Raw genomic sequence first — 23,565 nt, 5'->3', positions numbered from 1 at the left:
AACTATTAAAATCAACTGAAAAAGGCTTAACTCATCAGATGGATGAAAAAAAATGCACGTGGACTTGTACTTGTGCATCCCAACAACAAAAAGACACTAGACCTGTACAGATCTGAGAAAACTGACAGCTAGTTCAAAGCCACTATAACAACTTATAAAAATATCATGCATCTTTAAGACTTAATTATCAATTTGTCATTTTGGGGCCTATTATAGCTTACTGTATAGCATGGGCTATATCAATGTAGAAGAATATTTTGTCTATTATCTTGAAAACCGCTTTAGATGTAATCCTTGCTCAGAAACTCCTGTTTTTAAATACACTATTATTCCGGAATATAGTACTGACCTATTCCGAGTTTGTTTTCATTTATCGATTTCTTATCATTTGACAATTTGTCAACAAAAAAATATAATGGGACAACTTTAAAGTAATTTAGATCTGTAAGTTTTTTTTAGGTCAGTATTCTAACTATCATTAGCCAACTAGTCTGGTCTTCTTTTGCCCAACTGCACTTATAAAGAGAAAAACCGATCTGGTTAACACCTGACCAGTCTCTGAATGAAAAAGGACGAAGTCCGATCAGAGTCGGACGTTTTTTATTTTTTTATTTTTACTGTATATATATTTATATATATATATATGATAATAATCGGCTATTATAGTCGGATCCAAGGGAGAGGCCTGAGGGTTCAGATCCCCTTGTTTGAAAAATATAGTTGATTATATACATGATCATGATGATATAGGGAATCAATGAAGAATAACTGGAGCAGACACCCCCTTTAATACACCTTATCGCTAATCACGGTTGACCCAGCTGCTTGAACTTTTGACGCATACAACAATCACTTTCCCATTGTGGGGTCAAATGTTTTGTTTTATGAGTCAAAATTTTACGGGAACCTGCGTGATATCCAGCAATGGCGGACAAATAGCGATAAGGTGTATGCAGTCAGTCAGTGGGCCTCTTACATGTAGTCTAAATAACTATTCATGAGGTCTTGGAAGGCTATTAATTTTTTGCTTTGACGCTTTCCTGTTAATGTAAGGTGTCAAAGAAAATGTAATAGCCTTTAAAGAGGTCATAATTATTTGGACAACCGGTTACACACCATTATTCCGACAGCCCATTAATCCGACAGCCCATTGGTCGGACAACCCACTAGTCGGACAACCCAATAGTCCGACAACCCATTGCTCCGCCAGCCTAATAATCCGATAACCCATAAGTCTGACACTTATCAGGGTAAAATAAAATGTGTCTGTCTGTATTATACCCAGGGGGAGGGGTTACTGACTATCCTTTCGGGTATAACTGTGCAGATAGCACAAGTTTGCCAAATCATACCCTGCTCTAACCAGAAAACAGTGAAAAACAAACCCTGTTCTATACATGCCCAGAAAATGTATACCCTGTACTAACTAGACCGTATAAAATAAGATGCAGTTCTAGACCAGAGTTCTAGACTGTATCTTCAACCGTTGAATAAGAGATACTGTTCTTCTAGACAAATACTTTTTGTTAAAAAAAAATGTTCTCACCAGCAGGGCATAAAAAGCAACCCTGTTCTAACCAACGGGACTTAAAAAAGAAACCCTGTTCTAACCAGCAGGGCATGAAAAAAGTGACCCTGTTTTGCGGCACACCTATACCACTATATATAGTAAGTAACCCCCCGGGGTATTATTACGTTTATGTTATAACATATTTTAAGAAATAACTAGTTCATGAGAAAGATGCAACAAAAATATTCATGGAACGGACGGACGGACGAACGAGTTTACGGACTTACTAACGGATTGGCGGACAGTACCCCCGCCCCCCCCCCCCCCCACCACCACCATCACCACACACACACACACACACACTTTTTTAGAAGCGGCGGTATAATGATTGGGTCAACATTAAGACATTCATGACATTACAATACAAGTATGATATAATTATCTTTATAGCAGCATAAATAAGCCTCAGTCAGAATCGGAGCCAAAACAAAATAGAAAAAAAAAAACTAACACATTGATATCTAAATATATAATAACAGTCAGTATTAAGACCTGTGCTTCATAATTCAAAAGAGCTAACAATATATAATAAGATTTTTTCCCATAATAATAAAGTTTTTATTGTGTCAACATCAAAACAAATTTCGAAGATTCATCATGTTTATTTAACTTTTTAAAGTTCTAATAAGTGCTAGAAATATGCAGAAAGAGTTCATCCCTCAAATATTATAAAGTAAACATGCGATTGAAAAATGTCGATTATCCTCAACTTTATCAGCTGCACTAGTTTTTGAGAATCTGGCAATTTTAATTCCTGATGTAATGGGTGAGCACGATTCTTAAGTAACGTTACATATGAACTGCCTTGTTTAAAATCAATGATATCTAAATATTTTGCTTTTTGAAAACAATCTTTAAATGAAATAAGTGACAAGTTTGCCTTTGTCAGTGTTAATTGTTTGAATTTTTTAATAGATGATACCAATATGTATATTTAACCAAAATGCATAATTTACTAAGTTTTTGATTACAATTAGATAATTCAAGGATTTGTATAGTTATATAATATACTCAGACAAATATCCTACATGAAAAGAATATTTGGAATCAAAATGGACAACCACAAATAGTATAGAGAGCGGAGTTGCTCTTTTTAAAGAAAATTTGCCCATACACATAAGACAGATGCATTTTGAAATTATGAGCTGTCTGAATAATGAGCTGTCGGAATAATGGGCTGTCGGAATAGTGGGCTGTCGGAATAGTGGGCTGTCGGAGTAATGGGCTGTCGGAATAATGGGCTGTCAGAATAGTGGGCTGTCGGAATAGTGGGCTGTCGGAATAATGGTTGTCGGACTAATGGGATGTCACCAGACAACCAGGGCCCCTCTAAATTTTATGTAGAATGGTCTGGATGAAATATTAGTATTATATACAATTTAATCGACAGCAATTTAGACCCTTATGCTGGGTAAATAAGTGAGACATGCTTCAAAACTGCACCTGTTAATCATTTGGTCAATTACATGTATAGACATCAATATTTTGATGGAGTGCTAAAACTGATCGATGATAGAAAGACGAAGTAGACATTTATACAATAGTATTTGCATGTAGCCTCACTAGCTAAGATCACGATCTCTTCTTTTGCAATTCTGTCACTGAAGAATTCATGTTGTTTACAATAACACATGCATGATTAATGAAATTTATAATAATTCATTAGTATATTTGCCAATTACTGATTAGATTCTGTTTTTACACACTTTTAAACAAGTTACTTCCCTTTGTCAATCGTAGACTGTTTCTATACTGGACAAAATTGGCTTTTGCCAATGCAAAGTATGATGAATTGAAAGTGATGTATCTGCAGTTTAACTAATTTTTAATAAAAAATAATTTCTGATGTCAAAAGTGTTTAGATCAACAACAAATTAATGTAATTAAAAGATTTTGAAACCTTAAAGATTACTCACATTACGCACAGGCAAATTTGCTGGTTCTGCTAGCTCTTCATTATAAATGAAAATTATAGGGTGCGCTCGGTTGGTGTGTTCTGAACAGGTCCCATCTGTTCTGAATCCAGACGTCAATCTAATAAATTGGAACCGGATGCATATATCTGTATCTAACTGAGGTAAACTTGGCCTTAAGGAACAAACTCTGCATATCGAAAGCTTGTATCATAATAAACTGGGCCTGCTAGTATGAAAAAAAATGAAGTGAACAAGTTGGCATTGTAGATTGCGTTTAATCTTTTATTTTATTTTACTTAATTTATAACCATGTATAACATGTATAACAATATAAAAATAAACAGCTGCGCCATGAGCGCATGATACGCCCGACGTCTTGTGTGGAAGTTTTATGCAATAATCATAAATAGTTTCTGAGAAAATTTAAAGCAATAATCATTTAAATTGTTTTTGAGACACGGCGGGACATGTGAAAAACCCCCACCCACCCAGTTTCTTTTTACAAAAAACTAAATATCACTAAAATAAAATTTTGAATCAAACCAAAAAGTATACAGATCTTTAGATTAATATAACAAAGAAGTGTGTAAAATTTCAAGCAATAATTATAAATTGTTTTTGAGATACGGCACGACATGTAAAAAAAACCATCCCCCTTTTTACAAAATACTCAATAACTCAAAAATAAAATTTTGAGTCATCACCAAAAAGTATACAGATCTTCAGATTAATATAACAAAGAAGTGTGTAAAGTTTTAAGCAATAATCAAGAATCTTTTTGAGATACCGTGCTACATGTGAAAAAAAACACCCCTGTTTTAGTTACAAAGTGCCCTAACTCAAAAAGCTTAAATCTTATTTTCACCAAAAAGTATACAGATCATTTGACCATCATAAGAAACAACTATATAAATTTTCATGAAATCTGGATAAGTTGTTCTCAAGTTACAGTGCGACATGTTTACACCGGACAGACGGACGGACGGACACCGGACATTTGTATACCATAAAACGTCCCGTCAAAATTTTGACGGGCGTATAAAAATTAAGAAATGATAATCTGATAATAAATAATTTTAATATTCGAGTGGCAAGACATAATGGCTTCACTTTTCTATAGGCTGAATCTTTAGGCCTTTCTGAACAAAACATTACATTTTTAGTGTCCAAATAAAAAAGACTGACTTCAAAGTTGTCACGATTATCATTATAAGAAAAAGACATCACACAGCCACTACGAAGTGTTATTCTTACAGAAAAAGATAGTTTTATTGCATATTTCCCTAAAAAGTAATGCTTATATGATCAAGTACGCTGAAATACATTGTCAGAACAAATGATTTGTATAGTCATACTATACAGATCCTTGATTGAACAGATTATTAATTTGCAGTCTTTATTTCACTGAACATTTTTCTGAAAGCTAAAGATTACTGTATCTTTATCTTTCAGTTCCCCATTTTGTTCCCTTCTCTGCCATTGTTGTTGTTGTTGTTGTTGTTGTGTATCTTTCCTCCACTGTTTGGAGAACTGTAGTGTTGAATACTCAGCACTACATATATATATGCACTGTCCCACAATTACTACAAAACTAAAAAGAAGTCTATATACACTAAGAGCGGGATGGTTTCTACTGTGTTTCAATCACTCTAGAAACCATCCCGCTCTTAGTGTATATAGACTTCTTTTTAGTTTTGTAGTAATTGTGGGACAGTGCATATATATATTTTGAATTCTGTCAACACTTGGAACTTGTTCAGAGCACCGTTCTGTCTTGTTTTATTGAACTTCCGGTTGATTCCGTGCATTCTGAACATCTGGAACTCACCAACTGAGCGCACCCTAGGGTGCGCTCGGTTGGCGAGTTCTAGACGATCTGAATGCACGGAATCAACCAGAAGTTCAATAAAACGAGACAGAACTGTGTTCTGAACGAGTTCCAAGTGTGCCGAAAAAATAGTAGGTGCAGACAGAATTCAAAATGGCGGAGAAGGGAACTATAAGATAAAAATACAATAATCCTATATTAGCTCTTTATGATAAAGAAACAATAATCCTATAGTAGCTCTTTATAAAGTTTTTTTTTTATATTTTGTTTTTACCCCATGACGGCTGACAAATTGGACCTCCTTATTTTAGTATTATAGATATTATAGATATAAAACAGAACTCTTTTTTTTCTGTGAGAAAAACACTTTATAGTGGCCGTCTGAATTCTTTTTATTATAAATGATAATCATGAATACTTTGAATTCATTGTTTTTTATTTGGACACAGAAAAATTTAATGTTTTGTTCGGAAAGGCCAAAAGATTCAGCCTACGTATGTCTTGCCACTTGAAAATTAATATTATTTATAATATTTTTTTTATTTTCTTTTATATTGTTATAATTTAAGTAAAATGAAATTAAAGATTAAACGAAAACAATAAGAAAGGCAATCTACAATGCTGATTTGTTCACTTCATCTTTTTTTTAATATATATATATATATACATAAATACTAGCAGGCCCAGTTTATTATGATCCGAGTTTTCGATATGCCGAGTTTGTTCCTTTATGCCAAGTTAACAGCAGTGAGATACATCCGGTTCCAATTCGTACGATTGACGTCTGGATTCAGAACAGACGAGACCTGTTCAGAACACGCCAACCGAGCGCACCACTAGATGTCCCTCATAAGGGAGACAACTGAAAGAGGGATCTTTAATTACAGGATCAAGTACAGGAATTGGCAAATAGCCTATTTAACTGTAAATAATAAATGTTTACGCAGATTGGGATTAAAAAATATAACTTGTCACAGGTACATGTTTTTGATTGACATGTTTGATAATATCTTTCATGTCCATCCAATAATGGCTTCAGAGATTACCCAATTTAATTAATGTGTTTGCAATTTTTGATGAGCCTCATGAACTGCAAAGTAACAATGTTTGTAAACAGTACAGCTTTGGTACTTATAATGAGTTAAAACTAAAATTTTCTGAACACCATTTTCAGGATTTAAGCTTACATGTATATATATCATAGGATTTAGAAATATTGCCTAACATCATTTAGGCAATAGTCTTAAGCCTGCTGTCTAAGCATTAGCTATTTGCCCAAGATTTAAGCTTATTGCATAATTTGACTTGCATACATGTACATGCCATGGTACAGTTTATCATGTGTTTGTATGAAATTTATATACCGTATATATATATATATATATATATATATTTAGGTATGAGGCCTCGGTGGCTGTGTGGTTCAAATGATTGATCCACAGTATCATGAGTATCAATGGTCTGTCAATGCTGCATGATATGAGTTCAAACCCAACATATGGCAGGTTTGTTGGACTCTGAGATCTTAATTGACTAGCTTCTCTCCATGCACTTTATTTATTATCATTATTATTTACAATATTTATGTTTATATAGCATGTATAGTGCATTTTAATTAAAATTACTCTAAGCGCTTAACATAAAACAATAAATGCATTTAAAAGTGGTGTTTAACATTATTAAGAATAATCACATGATAATAAATGCAAATTAAAGCATGAAATAAAATTTTGAACACATACACATGACAGTCATATAAAAAGGAAAAAGGACAATTAAAAAAATAGTAATTAGAAAGGCATTAAATACAATGAACAGAACAAAGATAAAAAGTCATTGTCATTATAAGAAGTTAAATGTAATCGCTTAAAGCAAGGCCTAAAATAAAATATTGTTTGTTTCCCCAATCCCAACCGACCCTGAAAAATGGTGCTACTCATGAAATTTTATTGTCAAAACTAAGTCAAATATTATTTTATTCATTTCTGATTTTCAGGCTTGTTGGATCGTCCAATAATGTTCAAGCTTTTTGGAAAAATAAAATTATTTCCCTACCTACCTACCCACACCTGGCTCAGCAGGGTCGGGATTGGGGAAACAAACAATATATTAATCTAGTCCCAAGCTGTCTAAAAGATTGTGTTTTCAATTTTTCTTGAAAAATTTGATGGAATGTTCATGTCTAAGATTTCTCCATATACCAATAAAAACTGGCTATGACAAATTAGCCAACAGTGCTTAAAGTGCATTAAACATTGTTAAAAACAATCAACCAATCAACTTATGTCCAAGCATATACATGTATACAGATTGTAATTGCTTTTGAAAGTTTTTTTTATATTTACATAGAATTTTACAATAAAACATAGTCAGATATATATTAACATGTTATATTATATATGTTTTCAGAGAGAAAGAAGAGAATACTGAAAGATTAAGAAAATAGCAGTCGATCTATTTAGTAACATTACCACAATGTATAGTAACATTAGCACAATACTTCCAGTTACTTCAACAGAACCATCATGGATTTCAATAGAGACAACAGCAGCTTCACCACCAGAAGAGATCCCAGAACTATGGGGATTTATTACTGCAGGGATTGCTATTTTATTTTTTGGCAGTAATTTTGTTCCTGTTAAAAAATATGAAACTGGGGATGGTAAGCTTATATCATCTATGTACTTGTATTATATCTAATTGATGAGGAAAACCTGATCCAAAAAAATATGAAAACCAGTGTTCTCCCCAGGACCTTTTTGCCTCTTGGTAAATTATGTAAAATGATGATCGTAAATGTGATGCTACATGCACAAAATGTATTTGAAGTTGTTTTCTTATAGATTATGTTATTGATGTGATGAAACAAGATCCTACATTTGTATTTCAATTTCCCCTATTTACTAGGAGGCTAAATGAAATAACTGGGGAGAACACTGAACCAGATCCAAATAACTACTGCCTGTCTGTTAAATATTAACAACTGTAAAAAAAGGAAAAGTATTCATAAGATAAATTTTGAAAAAAGGAGGTTTTAATTGTATTTCTGTGTCGAAGACCATACTTTGACCTACAATGGTTTACTTTTATAAATTTTGACTTGGATGGAGAGTTGTCTCATTGGCACTCATACCACATCATCTTCTTATATTTATATAAGCATATGTAGTTAAAATATCAATGAACATGTATACACTTTTGAAGAATTGATTACAAAACTTAATTCTGATTTATTTCTAGGTATGTTTTTTCAGTGGATAGTTTGTAGTGCTGTAATGGTGGTCGGTATAATTGTACAATTAATCAGAAAGCAGCCACCATTCTTTCCTATTGCTATGATCGGTGGTGTTGTTTGGGAATTAGGTAGGTCACAATGTCAACTTTTTATTGTACTGTTACACCACTGTCCCAGGTTAGGGTAGGTTGGGATTCTGCTATCTGGTTTCACCCTGTTGTTATTTCATTAAGTAAATAATTCATTGCTACCAATATAACTGTTGATATATCTATTGCAATGTATTACATACAGTAAAATCAAATGATTCATTCCACAAAAGAAAATTTCAATAAAAATGACCAATTTAAAGTGAAATGTAAAATAAATCAGAGATGTAACTGTAAGCTGTGTTCAGATAAACAAAATGATATCAAAAAATTATAGAATAACTAATCGAAGAATTCAAATAGATAAGAGAAAAAATATTCAACAAGTGACCGAACAACACATTAATTCACAAATGTGCGTAGCGCATGAGTTAATTATCAGTGTTGTTCGGTCACGAGTTGAATATTTTTTTCGATATTTGAATTCTTTAATTAGTTATTCTTTTTATTACATTGGCAAATCACTTTTCTTTAAAAGAAACTAATGTAAATCATGTAAGGAACCATATCTTTTTTCTACGCATTCACAATTTGTATTGATCCGCCGTTATCGACGCCTTGACAATGCCTATTGTTGTATGACTTTAGAGAGTTAAATAACCACATTTATTTCACATGTAAAATTATTGGTTTTTATTTAACTGGGAAATCAATGTAATTCATTGCAACCAATGTAATAATTGACAATTCATTTAATGAATTGCTTCTTTTTATAGGCAAACCAATAGTTTGGAAACCAGAAAATAAATTTCTTAATCCTGAAATTCAAAGAAGTGAAGCTTCTATTTTCTTTATTTGTAGGAAATGTTTGTGTGGTTCCTATAGTCAAGACAATTGGTTTAGGGCTAGATATATGTATTTGGGGAATGATAAACCTATTTTCTTTGTTTGTAGGAAATGTTTGTGTGGTGCCTATAGTTAAGACAATTGGTTTAGGGCTAGATTTATGTATTTGGGGAATGATAAACCTATTTTCTTTGTTTGTAGGAAATGTTTGTGTGGTGCCTATAGTTAAGACAATTGGTTTAGGGCTAGATATATGTATTTGGGGAATGATAAACCTATTTTCTTTGTTTGTAGGAAATGTTTGTGTGGTGCCTATAGTTAAGACGATTGGTTTAGGGCTTGGTATATGTATTTGGGGAATGGTTAACTTGCTGAGTGGTTGGTCCACAGGAAGGTATAGTACATAGTATATATTTTATTGCTATTTTTTTGTAAATCCTATCTTGACTTAGTTATGTTCTGTGAGCTTCCTCTTTTGAGGTAAAGTTTGCATTGAATGCAATCAAAACCCTATGGGTCTGACTTGATATTTAAAATTCTAAGGTTTATCACTACTTTTGAGATACACAAAACATAATGCATTGATTATAACATTCTATATACATGATATATACATCCCATCCTTGAACATTTCCAGAAAATTATCAGTTATATAAACAGATATTCAAGTCACAAAATGATGTTATATTTTTCAAGAAAATGACATAACTTTTGTTATTGTTAAAGTCATCTTTAAAAAATATCAATGATTTCATTGTTTAAATCATCTTTAAAACTTAAAGTTATCTTCCTTTTTCCAGAATTGTACTTGAATCAACCACAACCAATGCTTTATACAATACAATATTTTATTTGACTTCCCATTGATAATTTAGAGCAATCTTTTTCTATAGGCTTTATGCAGACTTTTACTCTTCATGTATGTACATATATCAGATTTAATTTTGTAGATTTGGCTTCTTTGGACTTACAGAATCTGTTCCTCATAATGAAGTAATGAATTATATTGGTGTTGGAATGTGTGTATTTAGGTAGGTAAAATCACGATATAAAGAATAGATAATTTTCATCTCCATTTACAACCCTGATAAAAAGGGGTAATGGTAAGAAAATAGTGAAAAAGCTGTAGGACTAGGGTTAAATTCTCTATACCACATACATGAAATTCTTCATTGACTAAATGTCCACTTATATTTTTGTCCATCTGATGAGTTAAGCCTTTTTCAACTGATTTTTAAAGCAATTGCTTTTATGCTATCGCGTATGGCCATCTTTGTGACCCAGATCAGAGACTCCGCCCATACCAAGCCATAGTATTTTGTTAAACAGGCTCCTGGTCTGTCATTCTTTAACACCTATGTATGTTTTCTAATGCAATACATAGCTTGAAACTTTAAAAAAACGTTAGTGGATTTAAGAAGTTTCAGAATATGTTCTTGTAGATGTATTTTTGTATTTAAAGGGTCAACCGTTTGACTATCAAATAACATAGAAGTCCGAGTGAAAAAAAGTACATTTTTATAACTGTGATTCCGTTTTCCGCCGTTCGTACGATGTTTCAACAAAATATGGATTCATTTCAGTTGTTAATTTAGTATTGAAAATTTAACTGAATTATCTCCTATTAAATACGGTTTTATATGTTTAATTTGTGTTTCTTTAAGAGGTCAGGTGCTCTTGTTCATTCATAAAATTATCGTTCATTCATACATTTATCGTAAAATCAAAATCACTACACAGGTTAATGCGTAGTGTCAAATGATTACCTGTAATCTAAAAATAGACAAACTTTGTTTGCGCAAATAATTTAGCGGAACGAAACCCTTGTTGAAAACAAATAACAATAAGTTCGTTTTCCTTTTCTGTCAAACTCCGTAATATTTATCGATCACCTTACTAATGAAATGGACCCGTCCAAACGTAGTAGATGCCAAGCCGGTCCAGATGAAGAGATATTTCAATTTGGAATTTTCTAGTTACATAGATTGAAAAAAAGTACGTCTTTTTAAATATCATGATCAAAACTGGGAATGCATAACAAATGTCAGATGAAACCATTATCCTCGTCTTTTCAGTGAAAAAGTCTACTACGTTTGTTGACACTCGACGGTCCATCGTGTTAGCAATTTTATTTCACATGTTTTCGAAATATTGAAGATCATTTTTCGCAATGTTTCCTGAAAATTGATAAATGGCAAAGCAACGTAGAGCTGTTTGTTCTTGTTCGTATAATAAAATTGAGAATGGAAATGGGGAATGTGTCAAAGAGACAACAACCCGACCATAGAAAAACATACAACAGCAGAAGGTCACCAACAGGTCTTCAATGCAGCGAAAAATTCCCGCACCCGGAGGCGTCCTTCAACTGGCCCTAAACAATACATCAGTGATAACGATTTAATGTCATGTTTGTCTGTGATGATCCCTGCCCCCCCCCCCCTTTTCGGGATTGCATGAGAATTATAGTTATCTCGTACCCACATGTACTTGTTTCTATCCATACGAAGGTCGGCTATCCATATAAAACTATTTTGGATAGAAACAAGTGCCTGTGCTCGTACCGCATCAGAAGGACATAAATGTATATCAACTGAGCAATAATGTTTGGAACTTAGTTTTAAAAATGATGACAAAGTACCATTATGAAAATATTTTTATTAAGCTGAAATATATATTTATTCTTTACATGTTTATGTCTTGTAAGATATTTTATTTTTTTCCCGTTTTTTAACATTTGCGTCTGGAAAGTTGAAATGTTTTAACTTAATCATTTAATTTGTGTTAATGGTTAAATATAAATTGATAATGAAAATTGTTAAAATTAAATCAATAAAGGAAATTATTGCCCAGTTACAAACACTACCAGGGGATAATCCATGATGATTTCTTTTTGAGTTATATGTTTCAGCACATGTATATTTGACCCCAACTTTAGCCTGGTAAACGTGTTGTCTCCTTGTGAAATATAAAACATATTAAAAATGACTTTCTGCTAAAGTCTTTTATTTATATAAAGTTAAAACCTTCTTACTTCTAACTAGACAACACTCATGTCAGGTTTAATTATTATATATATGTGGATGAAAAATAAAAGTCCCCAAACATTAACATGACAGCAATTGCTTTTACAGCCTTTAAGGCTTTGATTATAGTTCGTTCTTATGTTGTACTGTTATACCACTGTCCAAGGTTAGGGGAGGGTTGGGATCCCGCTAACATGTTTAACCCCCACCACATTATTTATGTATGTAGCTGTCCCAAGTCAGGAGCCTGTAATTCAGTGGTTGTCGTTTGTTTATGTGTTACATATTTGTTTTTCGTTCATTTTTTTACATAAATAAGGCCGTTAGTGTTCTCGTCTGAGTTGTTTTACATTGTCTTATCGGGGCCTTTTATAGCTGACTATGCGGTATGGGCTTTGTTCATTGTTGAAGGCCGTACAGTGACCTATAGTTGTTAATGTCTGTGTCATTTTGGTCTTTTGTGGATAGTTGTCTCATTGGCAATCATACCACATCTTCTTTTTTATATGTTCTACCAAATTAGAGATAAACATAAAGCACTCTTTATTTATTGGTTAAATATATCATTCACATGTCAACATTTCTCAGGCAGACAATTTTTCATTTTTTTTCAAATTAACTATTGGTAGATAAATTTTCCTTCTCTTTACTAGTAAGTCACAGCTTATACTATAATAATTAGAACAGTAAAGAGAATAATGTGGATTAATTCAGTTTTGTTGGTTCCAATTTGATCAGAATTATGATATTTAGTGTGAAGGTGTATTTCTACAAAATAGTGTGTTCATATCATCATGACCTCAGTGTGACCTGGACAAAATGGACCCAAGGAAGTCGAGGGGACTTTAGATTTGCACTCTGTCCGTATGTCTGTCTGTCCATCCGTTAGTCCAGCAAATCAGTTTTCCACACTTTTTTCTCCATGCTTTAAGATATTGCTTTGATATATTGTTCATCATCATGACAAGCTCAGATCAAGTTCATATTTTGTTCCAGTCTGATAATTTTGTGTAGAGTTATGGTCCTTGGAATTTGAAAATTCACTCAAATGATCAGTTTTACACACTTTCTTTCTTTATGCTTGTTTATATTCTTTTAATGTCCCATTTATGGGCTTTATGTTTTTTAGGTCTGTGTGTCCGTTCATTTGTCCGTCTACACCGCTTCAGGTTAAAGTTTTTTGTCAAGGTAGTTTTTGATGAAGTTGAAGTCCAATCAACTTGAAACTTAGCATACATGTTTCCTATGATATGATCTTTCTAATTTTAATGCCAAATTAGAGATTTTTACCTATTTTCACAGTCCATTCAACATAGACAATGCTAGTGTGGATGGGGCATCCGTGTACTATGGACACATTCTTGTTTAATATTTAATCTTAAGCTGACATGGATGTGTGACCTGACACAATGATAGATCAAATGCCATGGCTCTATAAGTACTCATATAATCATTTTATGTCAACATAAATATTATAAGATTTTATCATAGATATATAAGAAGATATGAGTGCAAATGAGACAACTCTCCATCCAAGTCACAATTTGTAAAAGTAAACCATTATAGGTCATATTAAGGTGGTCAACACAGAGCCTTTGGTTCACACAGAACAGCAAGCTGTAAAGGGCCCCAAAAATTACTAGTGTAAAACCATTAAAAAGGGAAAACCATCGGTCTAACCAGCTTTTTTGACCATGTTGATGCATGCAGTTAGCACCTCAATGATATACATTTTCAAAATTGTTTTAGTAAAGCAAGTTTTCTTTTCTTTCTCACAGTGCTATAATATTTTCCTTTGTGAAGAATGAGGTAACACCTATAAACAATATAGAGAGTGAACCTCTAATTTCACAGGTAAGTACACTTTAATTGGTATGTGCAGCGTCCAATATCAGGTGTAATACCTCCGTTCTTTTTCTCCTGTTAGTGTTTGTTAAATTTGCACTTTTCAAGGGAATGTGCAGAATTAATCATTATTTTAAATAAAGAAGTACTTGGCAAGAGTAAAGTTTTATTTTGTCCAGTTGAGTTCCATAGTCAAAACTTCAAATAACATTTCACTGCATATAAGAAAAAAAAAATCACTGGAAGTTAACCAATCAAATTTCACCTTTTTTTCCCCTGAGTACAAGCTTTAGTAACCATGTAACCTCAAGTTTGATAAATCAAGAAAGACCTGAAGTATACAGAAACATGGACAAGGATTTATTATTTTATCTTTTATTTGCTTTTCAATAGTCAGGATTTTACATACCCCATACACTACCACCTGACAAGGGTAACAAGGGGGTAAATACAGAAAAATAATGCAATATACAACATGTATCTCTGACTAATTGTTTTTAACAGTAAGAATATTTATGTTTAGGCTACATATGAATTGTATTTGATTAATCACACCTCTCTCTCTCTCTCTCTCTGTGACTTTATTAGATACAACACTAATACTTTCACCCATCTGTTTTACTACAATATTTATCATGACTTACTTTTTAATACAATTATTTTAAAGACGAACATAAATTTGCTCATAGTAAATAACTTTTCTCTTAATTAAACCATAGATAATATGAAAACAAGGAATCTTTACATAAGGGAGATATATTATCATGCATTTTTTTGTTTGTCATGAATATATAGAGAAAAAAACTTTGTATATGATACATTTTTTTAAAGATAAAATCATTATATGAAACATGATTACTTTTTAAGAAAACAGACTTGAATACCCAGGGAAGTGATACATTATATAGTTCTACAAACAACCATGATGTCTTAGTGTTTAGCAGGAGAAGGGTAATATTGATACACATTTAGTTATCTCTTTGTAGCTGGCAATGTCAGCTTTTGCCATCACTTGACATGAATAAAGGTTGTCTGTCATCCTAAACCTATATAACATTAATACACAGATTTTGCAAATCAATAAAAGAATTAAGCAGAGTATGACATATAGACATATTAAAATTAAAAAGCATTTGAATAATTAACCATTACATGCTTTTCCTGCAGAAAATAAATATTTTCCCAGGTTGTTTAGCTCTTTGACATTTCTCAGACATTAAGCACCACCAGAACAATTTGAAGATTTGTTTCACAAGGATATATTAAGAAAAAGAAATAATTTGAAAATCTCTTCATGTCTCTGTTATTCTCTCCTTCTCTCACATATATTCTATCAAACTGCTGTTACCTAATTTCTAGATGTATGTTCCTTATGGATATCTAGTTAAAAAAAAGGTATACAGAGATTAGATCCAACAACAAAAAATGGCAGCTGTTTTTAAAATAAACTATAGCGGTGAAATGCAGATTTTGGCTTATATTTCAAAATCTAAATATGTTGCAATTCAGCATTGTTTGGAGCAGAAATTGAACATCAGAACCAAGGTGGACCATCCTAGAATTTCCATATGTATTTTTCATTATATTATTAAATATCATTATGGTCTAGGTTGGTGCTCATATTTCAAAATGAGAAGAAAATTAAATATCGTGGCTGTTGTTATGTTGAATGAAAACTTTGTAAAATGAAGAATGATAGAAAGTTAGATTACAACAATAAGTTTAATATGTATAGAGTAACACCATCGACAAAAAACAATTCTCCAAAGATTGCTTAAATTATATTTCACCTAACGAAAACACAACCAAATTTTTTAATGTTTCTAAACAAGATTTCTGTTGCTAGGTTCTTCATAAGCATTTTTAAAATATTTAACTATTAAATTGGACTTATGATTCATTTTAATACAACTAGTCATCCTTGTATAGACATTTTGATTTGATTTTATTGTCAAGCTTTTTTAATGTTTCTAAACAAGATTTCTGTTGCTAGGTTCTTCATAAGCATTTTTAAAATATTTAACTATTAAATTGGACTTATGATTCATTTTAATACAACTAGTCATCCTTGTATAGACATTTTGATTTGATTTTATTGTCTTCATAAGCATTTTTAAAATATTTAACTATTTAATTGGACTTATGATTCATTTTAATACAACTAGTCATCCTTGTATAGACATTTTGATTTGATTTTATTGTCAAGCCTGCAACTTTTGTTGCAGAAAGCTCGACATAGAAATAGTGATCCGGCGGCGGCAGCGGTGGCGGCTACTTCTTAAAAGCTATATATTTTAGAAGGTGGAAGACCTGGATGCTTCATATTTTGTATATAGATACCTCATGTTACGAAGTTTCCATCAGTCACATGTCCATTGTCCTTGACCTCATTTTCATGGTTTTAGTGACCACTTGAAAAAAAAGTTCAGATTTTTTGTAATGTTAAATTCTCTCTTACTGTAAGTAATAGGATAACTATATTTTGTATGTGCGTACCTTGCAAGGTCCTCTTGCCCGTCAGACAGTTTTCACTTGACCTCGACCTCATTTCATGGATCAGTGAACAAGGTTAAGTTTTGGTGGTCAAGTCCATATCTCAGATACTATAAGTAATAGGTCTAGTATATTCTGTGTATTGAAGGACTGTAAGGTGTACATGTCCAACTGGCAGGTGTAATCTGACCTTGACCTCATTTTCATGGTTCAGTGGTTATAAAATTGAGAATGGAAATGGGGAATGTGTCAAAGAGACAACAACCCGACCAAATAAAAAACAACAGCAGAGGGTCACCAACAGGTCTTCAATGTAGCGAGAAATTCCCGCACCCGGAGGCGTCCTTCAGCTGGCCCCTAAACAAATATATACTAGTCCAGTGATAATGAACGCCATACTAATTTCCAAATTGTACACAAGAAACTAAAATTAAAATAATACAAGACTAACAAAGGCCAGAGGCTCCTGACTTGGGACAGGCGCAAAAATGCGGCGGGGTTAAACATGTTTGTGAGATCTCAACCCTCCCCCTATACCTCTAACCAATGTAGTAAAGTAAACGCATAACAATACGCACATTAAAATTCAGTTCAAGAGAAATCCGAGTCTGATGTCAGAAGATGTAACCAAAGAAAATAAACAAAATGACAAAAATACATAAATAACAACAGACTACTAGCAGTTAACTGACATGCCAGCTCCAGACTTCAATTAAACTGACTGAAAGATTATGATTTCATCATATGAACATCAGGCACAATCCTTCCCGTTAGGGGTTTAGTATCATACCATCATAACATATATGAGAAGAACATAACCCGTGTCATGCCAACAACTGTTTTTAAAAAAAAAAAAAAAAAAAAAAAAAATGTGTTTAGTTCCGATGCAAAGACCTTATCAGTGACTCAATATTAACGCCAAAATATGCAATCTTTAATGACTTGACAACAGTATCGTAACTATATCCCTTCTTAATAAGTCTATTCAAAGGTTTTGTAAGTTTCTGAGGTGAATACTGACACCTTTGTGCTTTATAAAGAATATTACCATAAAAAATTGGATGTGAAATACCTGAACGTATTAGAAGTCTGCATGTTGAGCTATATTTACGAATGATGTCTTTATACCGATGATAAAATTTAGTAAATGTTTTGACTAGTTTGTGATATCGAAAACCCTGGTGTAATAATTTTTCAGTAATACATAAATTTCTCTCGTTAAAATCTAAAACATTGTTACATACACGAGCGAATCGTACAAGTTGAGATATATAAACACCGTAGGATGGTGACAAGGGAACGTCACCATCTAAAAACGGATAATTAACGATAGGAAATGAAAAATCATCCCTTTTATCATAAATTTTAGTATTCAGCTTTCCATTAGTGATATAGATATCAAGATCGAGAAAAGGGCAGTGGTCATTGTTAGTATTAGCTTTATTTAAAGTAAGTTCAACAGGATAAATTTCATTAATATACATACTGAAGTCGTCATTATTGAGAGCCAAAATATCATCCAAATATCTAAAAGTATTATTAAATTTGTTTATCAGATGTTGTTTCGATGGGTCTTTGCTTATTTTTGTCATAAATTGTAACTCATAACAATACAAAAACAGGTCCGCAATAAGTGGTGCACAGTTAGTCCCCATTGGAATTCCGATAATCTGACGATATACGGAATCCCCAAAGCGAACAAAAATGTTATCTAGTAAAAATTCAAGGGCATATATAGTATCAAAGCATGTCCAATTAACATAGTTTTTTTGTTTATTGCTACTAAAAAATGACCTAAAAGAGTTTGAACATATATATTCACATTCTGATTTTTTGAATGCCCATTTAATTAGGTGTGTGAATTTTTTCTTAATGAGAATGTGAGGCAATGTGGTATACAGGGTAGAAAAATCAAAACTTTGAACAGATTCAAAATCACCAATATAAGCATGCAATTTATCAAGTACTTCCAACGAGTTCTTGACACTCCAAAAGTAATTTATTCCACTATTTTCGAAGGCCTTATTTGAACAATTTATTATCAGGTTTTTAATTGTACCAAGTGTGCTGGTAAGAAGAATAGACAATTTAGTAGTTGAACAATGGCTTGAAGACGAAATAAATCTATATTTGTAAGGGGTTTTGTGTAGCTTCGGAAGCCAATACATAGTTGGGACTTTCATTGTATTTGGCTCTGCTTGTAAAGCGGTGGCTAAAAGTTTATGTTTGTTACAGATTTCGTTTTCTGAAAATGGAGTCAGTTGGAATGTTGGTGAATTGGTGATTTCCTTTTTCAGAACCTCAATGTAAAATTTACGTCAAACGATAATAATATTATTAGCAGCTTTATCTGCCGGGACAAAAACAAATTCCTTGGCTAGTTCTTTTAGTTTATGTTTGATACGAGAAATAGGTTTATTGTGGTTATTGTTTATAGTAAAATGTTCTTTAAAATGTTGAATACGTATATCAACTATCTTCATTACTGAATTAAAAAAAGAGTCCAAAGATTTTTTGTCAGCTTTTTCCCGTTTTATCCATTTCATACAGTAAGTATGGAGTGAGTCGTTGATGATATTACGACACTCATTCCAATTAATAATTGACGGGGGACGATATTTAGGTCCTTTACTGAGGAATGATTTTAACTCTCGGTCTTGAACGATGTTAAGATCTCCTGTTATAACATGGGAAATGGGTCCATAAATATATTCGGAATTACTGCAATTACATGAAGTAGGTGTATTTTCACTGATATTAACATCTTTACACAATTGACTATAATTAAACACAAATTTCCGGGTAGATTTCTTGTAAATATAACAAATAAGAGGTAGCTCAGTATTGTCAAAATATCCAGGAATTTGTTCTTTAACAGAATGGTCGTTAAATATACCGGCAATATTTACAAAATCAAAGCCTTTATTGACATACTTAATTTTAATAAAATGTTTTTTATGATCTTCAGGGCGATCAATTTTGGGAAATAATTTAGAATAACAATATGCCATAATAATTTGAACAATTTCATACTTAGGACTGCTATATGAAATTGTGTTGCAATCCTCCAAAATTTTATTTAACTTATTAACCTGTAACGAACAGAGTTTTGTTAACAGATAATGTCTGCCGTTGTTTTTTGAAATAGAAATTAGGTCCGAAATATTGGTATGATTGGCCCGAAATTTTCTTTGATTGCGATTTGTTCTACGACCGTGAGAACGTTTTTTACGAACAGTTTTAGAAACTATATCCAAAATGTTAACGGAATTGGTTCTAGATATATTACCAATTCCCATGATATTATCATTTAGACCGAGAGGGTAAACTGTCTGTAATTTTTTAATCCAATTTAATTCAATTATTTTCCGTGATCGTACAAACTTTGAATGCGATTCACCAGGCTGCTTATTTACTACTTCTAAAGGTTGAACTGCTAAATATTTAAAAGGATGGTTGTGCTTCTTAAGGTGTTGGTAAATGATACTTTTGAATTTATTGGGTCTTTTAAAACGATACAGATGTTCTTGAGTGCGTTTAGATAAATATCGTCCAGTTTCTCCTACGTAGTTAAGTTTTTGTGTTTTGGTCTGTTTTTCTCATACTTTATGCAATAGGTTTACTATATTTGTTGTATGGAATGATTGTAAGGTGTACATGTCTAGCGGGCAGATGTCATCTGACCTTGACCTCATTTTCATGGTGCAGTGGTTATAGTTAAGTTTTTGTGTTTTGGTCTGTTTTTCTCATACTTTATGCAATAGGTTTACTATATTCGTTGTATGGAATGATTGTAAGGTGTACATGTCTAGCGGGCAGATGTCATCTGACCTTGACCTCATTTTCATGGTTCAGTGGTCAAAGTTAAGTTTTTGAGTTTTGGTCTTTTTATCTAATACTATATGTCATAGGTCAACTATATTTGGTGTATGGAAATATTTTATGATCTATATGTCAGTCGTGCAGGTTTTATTTGATCTTGACCTGGTTTTCACGGTTCATTGCTCAGTGTTAAGTTTTTGTGTTTTGGTCTATTTTCTTAAACTATAAGCAATAGGCTCAACTATATTTGTCATGTTTGTTGTATGGAAGCATTGTTAGCTGTACATGTCTGCCTGGCATATGGTTCAACTGACCTTGACCTCATTTTCATGATTCATATTAAGTTTATGTGACAGTTGTAATAAAGCTTTATATTTAGGAGTATCAACATAATATCAATGATCAGGAAAAGAAGGCAAGACATTTCAGTGTGTGCACTCTTGTACTTATTTTGTATATAAAAATTCACTTCTTCATAAGTTATATTTTTTTTCTATAGCTAATTCAAATCAGAACTTACTGAATATCCCTGATATGACATATGGTTATATTTGTGTTTATTAGGGAAGCAGTGGAAATATACAAGATATGAATGAAGATGAATCCTTTATAGATAGGATGTCACCTGGCACAAAAAGAGCTTTGTAAGTTTTCAGATACAAGACATCCTGTAAAATTGTGATACCTTCATTGATTTTAGATAACATTTAATTTTTAATGTGTTTACCTCAGAGATGACTTCATTGAAGGAGATGCAGATTAAACATCAATGAAACAGCAACCGATCAACAAATATAAGTTAAAAATATCCAAAGTCCAACAATCATGACATAGTTCAACAACAGAAAGTTATATATTTAATTTGTTAAACTCTGAATCATCTATTAAAGCAAAGAATAATTGTTAGCAGAAACAATCATTGATCTTGTTGTTTGTTTGTATGATGGACTAGGTCCGAGACCACAATTAATTCGTAGTGCAGTTCTTTTAGAACATAAATGAAAATTTAAAAAATCCCACCTGCGCTTTCTCAATAATATTTTTACAGTGTGTTGTACTACTTTTGGGACAAATTATATCAAAATTATAGAAAACTTCATCAGCTCTAACTCAAAATTTGGACAATTTTATGTTTAGGGCGTCCTGAAATCTTTTGACAGCTTACGAAGTGCTAATTTTTAACCTTTTCCAGCTGGACCAAATCACTACTTTCCTTTAAAATTCTGGACCCAAATTTTTTTACAGTGTAATTTCACCCCCTTTCTTCCAATTTAAGGCATAAAACATGGAGAAATAAATTTGGAAGGGGTATGAAAAACATTGACAGGTAACCCACTGTCAACACTAGGGACTATATTCGTGAACAACGAAAATCAAGGGACGACAATTGTGGTCCCGAACCACTATGTGAAAAGTAACAGAACAATTTGTTGTTTTTCCCCACTAAAACATGAAATATATTCGGTATATCATTACCAGTCTTTTAGTGCATGAGCATGTTCACTGATACAGCATAATAATAGTGTTCAAGAATTCTTTGAGGAAACTAAGAATGGAGGTTTTGATAGTGTATTTAAGATTACAGATTTTTATGTAGTTTAAGAAAAAATTGCATTTAAATATTTGTTGGAGGGTTTGAATACTTTATTGATTTTGATAATTCTTCAAGCGTTAATATTGGAGATTAATCTATATAAAAACATGTTTGCATTGAGGTACATTTATGTGCCTCAAGCATTGAACTATATGCTTCTAACATAGAACAATGTACATACACTTTTAAAGAAAATATAAAGAATGGTGGTTTGAGAGTTTGTTGGTTGAGAGTATTGCATTTTTTGTCTTTTTTAGAGCTATGTGACTTTGCATTTTATAATATAAAAAACTAAGGTTTCATAATTTCTTATAAATATTTAGGTTTTATATTTTTGTCACTTCAAAAACCTGTATAACATCTGTAATTTTTCACTTTAGATCTGTTTAACATATGAAAAATTCAATTAAAAACAAGTAGTAAACAGTAAATATATTTGAGAGCAAGATTATTTCATGTACATTTCAGTCATTTTCCTCATTTTTCTCTTTTATCTATATTACAGGGGATTAATATTATGTTTATTCTCTGGTGTGATGTACGGTCAGATGTTTACTGGTGCCACATATATTCAGGACCATCCAGACAAGTTCCCAGGGGCTACAACAAATGGTTTGCATTTGTTTTATTATACTTAACATTAACTACATTTATCATACTTGAATTATGTTTTTTTGTATGTTGAGTGAATAAAAAAGTTTAAAATAATCAGTGAAAATGCAATACAATTTTGAAACGTTTTACAGTATTCTTTTAAAAATGTTTTAAGTAAATAGATTTTTAAGGACCTGAAGTTGAACATATTATAATCCTGATGCACAGGGAAAGTCACTTTGTCTATTCCATTTTGCAAATGATTTAGGTTTTTAAAGTATGAAATAATGATAATCTTCTATGGGTGGATAAAAAAGATGGACGAAAGATACCAAAGGGACAGTCAAACTCATAAATCTAAAACAAACTGACAACGCAATGGCTAAAAATGAAAAAGACAAAGAAACAACAGCACACATGACACAACATAGAAAACTAAAGAATAAACAACACAAACCCCACCAAAAAACTAGGGGTGATCCCAGGTACCCCGGAAGGGTAAGCAGATCCTGCTCCACATGCGACACCCATCATGTTGCTTATGTGATAACAAATCCGGTAAATAGTCTAATTCGGTAGGTCACATTCATGAAAGGGAAGGGGATTGTAATTACGACGTAAGGAACATATCCGATATCATTTGTGAAACGGTTATTCCATAACAGTCAGCCAACTCGTGATGGTGTCCGTAAAATTTACGAAGGGATGAT

General features: G+C 32.3%; 1 protein-coding gene across 3 annotated transcripts in view; it reads left to right on the top strand.

The window, feature by feature from the left end:
* Positions 1-362: 362 nt before the first annotated feature.
* LOC143085129 (transmembrane protein 144-like) overlaps positions 363-23,565 on the top strand; it is a 28,323-nt gene continuing 5,120 nt past the window's right edge. The window contains exons 1-9 of one of the 3 annotated variants that reach the window (XM_076261313.1): positions 363-444; positions 7,724-7,976; positions 8,555-8,677; positions 9,779-9,878; positions 10,435-10,515; positions 14,286-14,361; positions 15,220-15,303; positions 21,232-21,311; positions 22,767-22,873. In XM_076261313.1, coding sequence (XP_076117428.1) covers positions 7,790-7,976; positions 8,555-8,677; positions 9,779-9,878; positions 10,435-10,515; positions 14,286-14,361; positions 15,220-15,303; positions 21,232-21,311; positions 22,767-22,873 — 838 coding nt within the window. In that variant the 5' untranslated portion in view covers positions 363-444; positions 7,724-7,789. Of the gene's footprint in view, positions 460-7,723; positions 7,977-8,554; positions 8,678-9,778; positions 9,879-10,434; positions 10,516-14,285; positions 14,362-15,219; positions 15,304-21,231; positions 21,312-22,766; positions 22,874-23,565 lie in introns of all 3 variants that reach the window. The other 2 variants (XM_076261314.1, XM_076261315.1) reach the window with 2 other exon arrangements.

The sequence above is a fragment of the Mytilus galloprovincialis genome, chromosome 8 (genome assembly GCF_965363235.1).
Source record: "Mytilus galloprovincialis chromosome 8, xbMytGall1.hap1.1, whole genome shotgun sequence".
Classification (NCBI taxonomy): Eukaryota; Metazoa; Mollusca; class Bivalvia; order Mytilida; family Mytilidae; genus Mytilus; species Mytilus galloprovincialis.
Note: the sequence above shows the minus strand (reverse complement) of the source record. Positions and strands in the feature narration are given on the sequence as shown.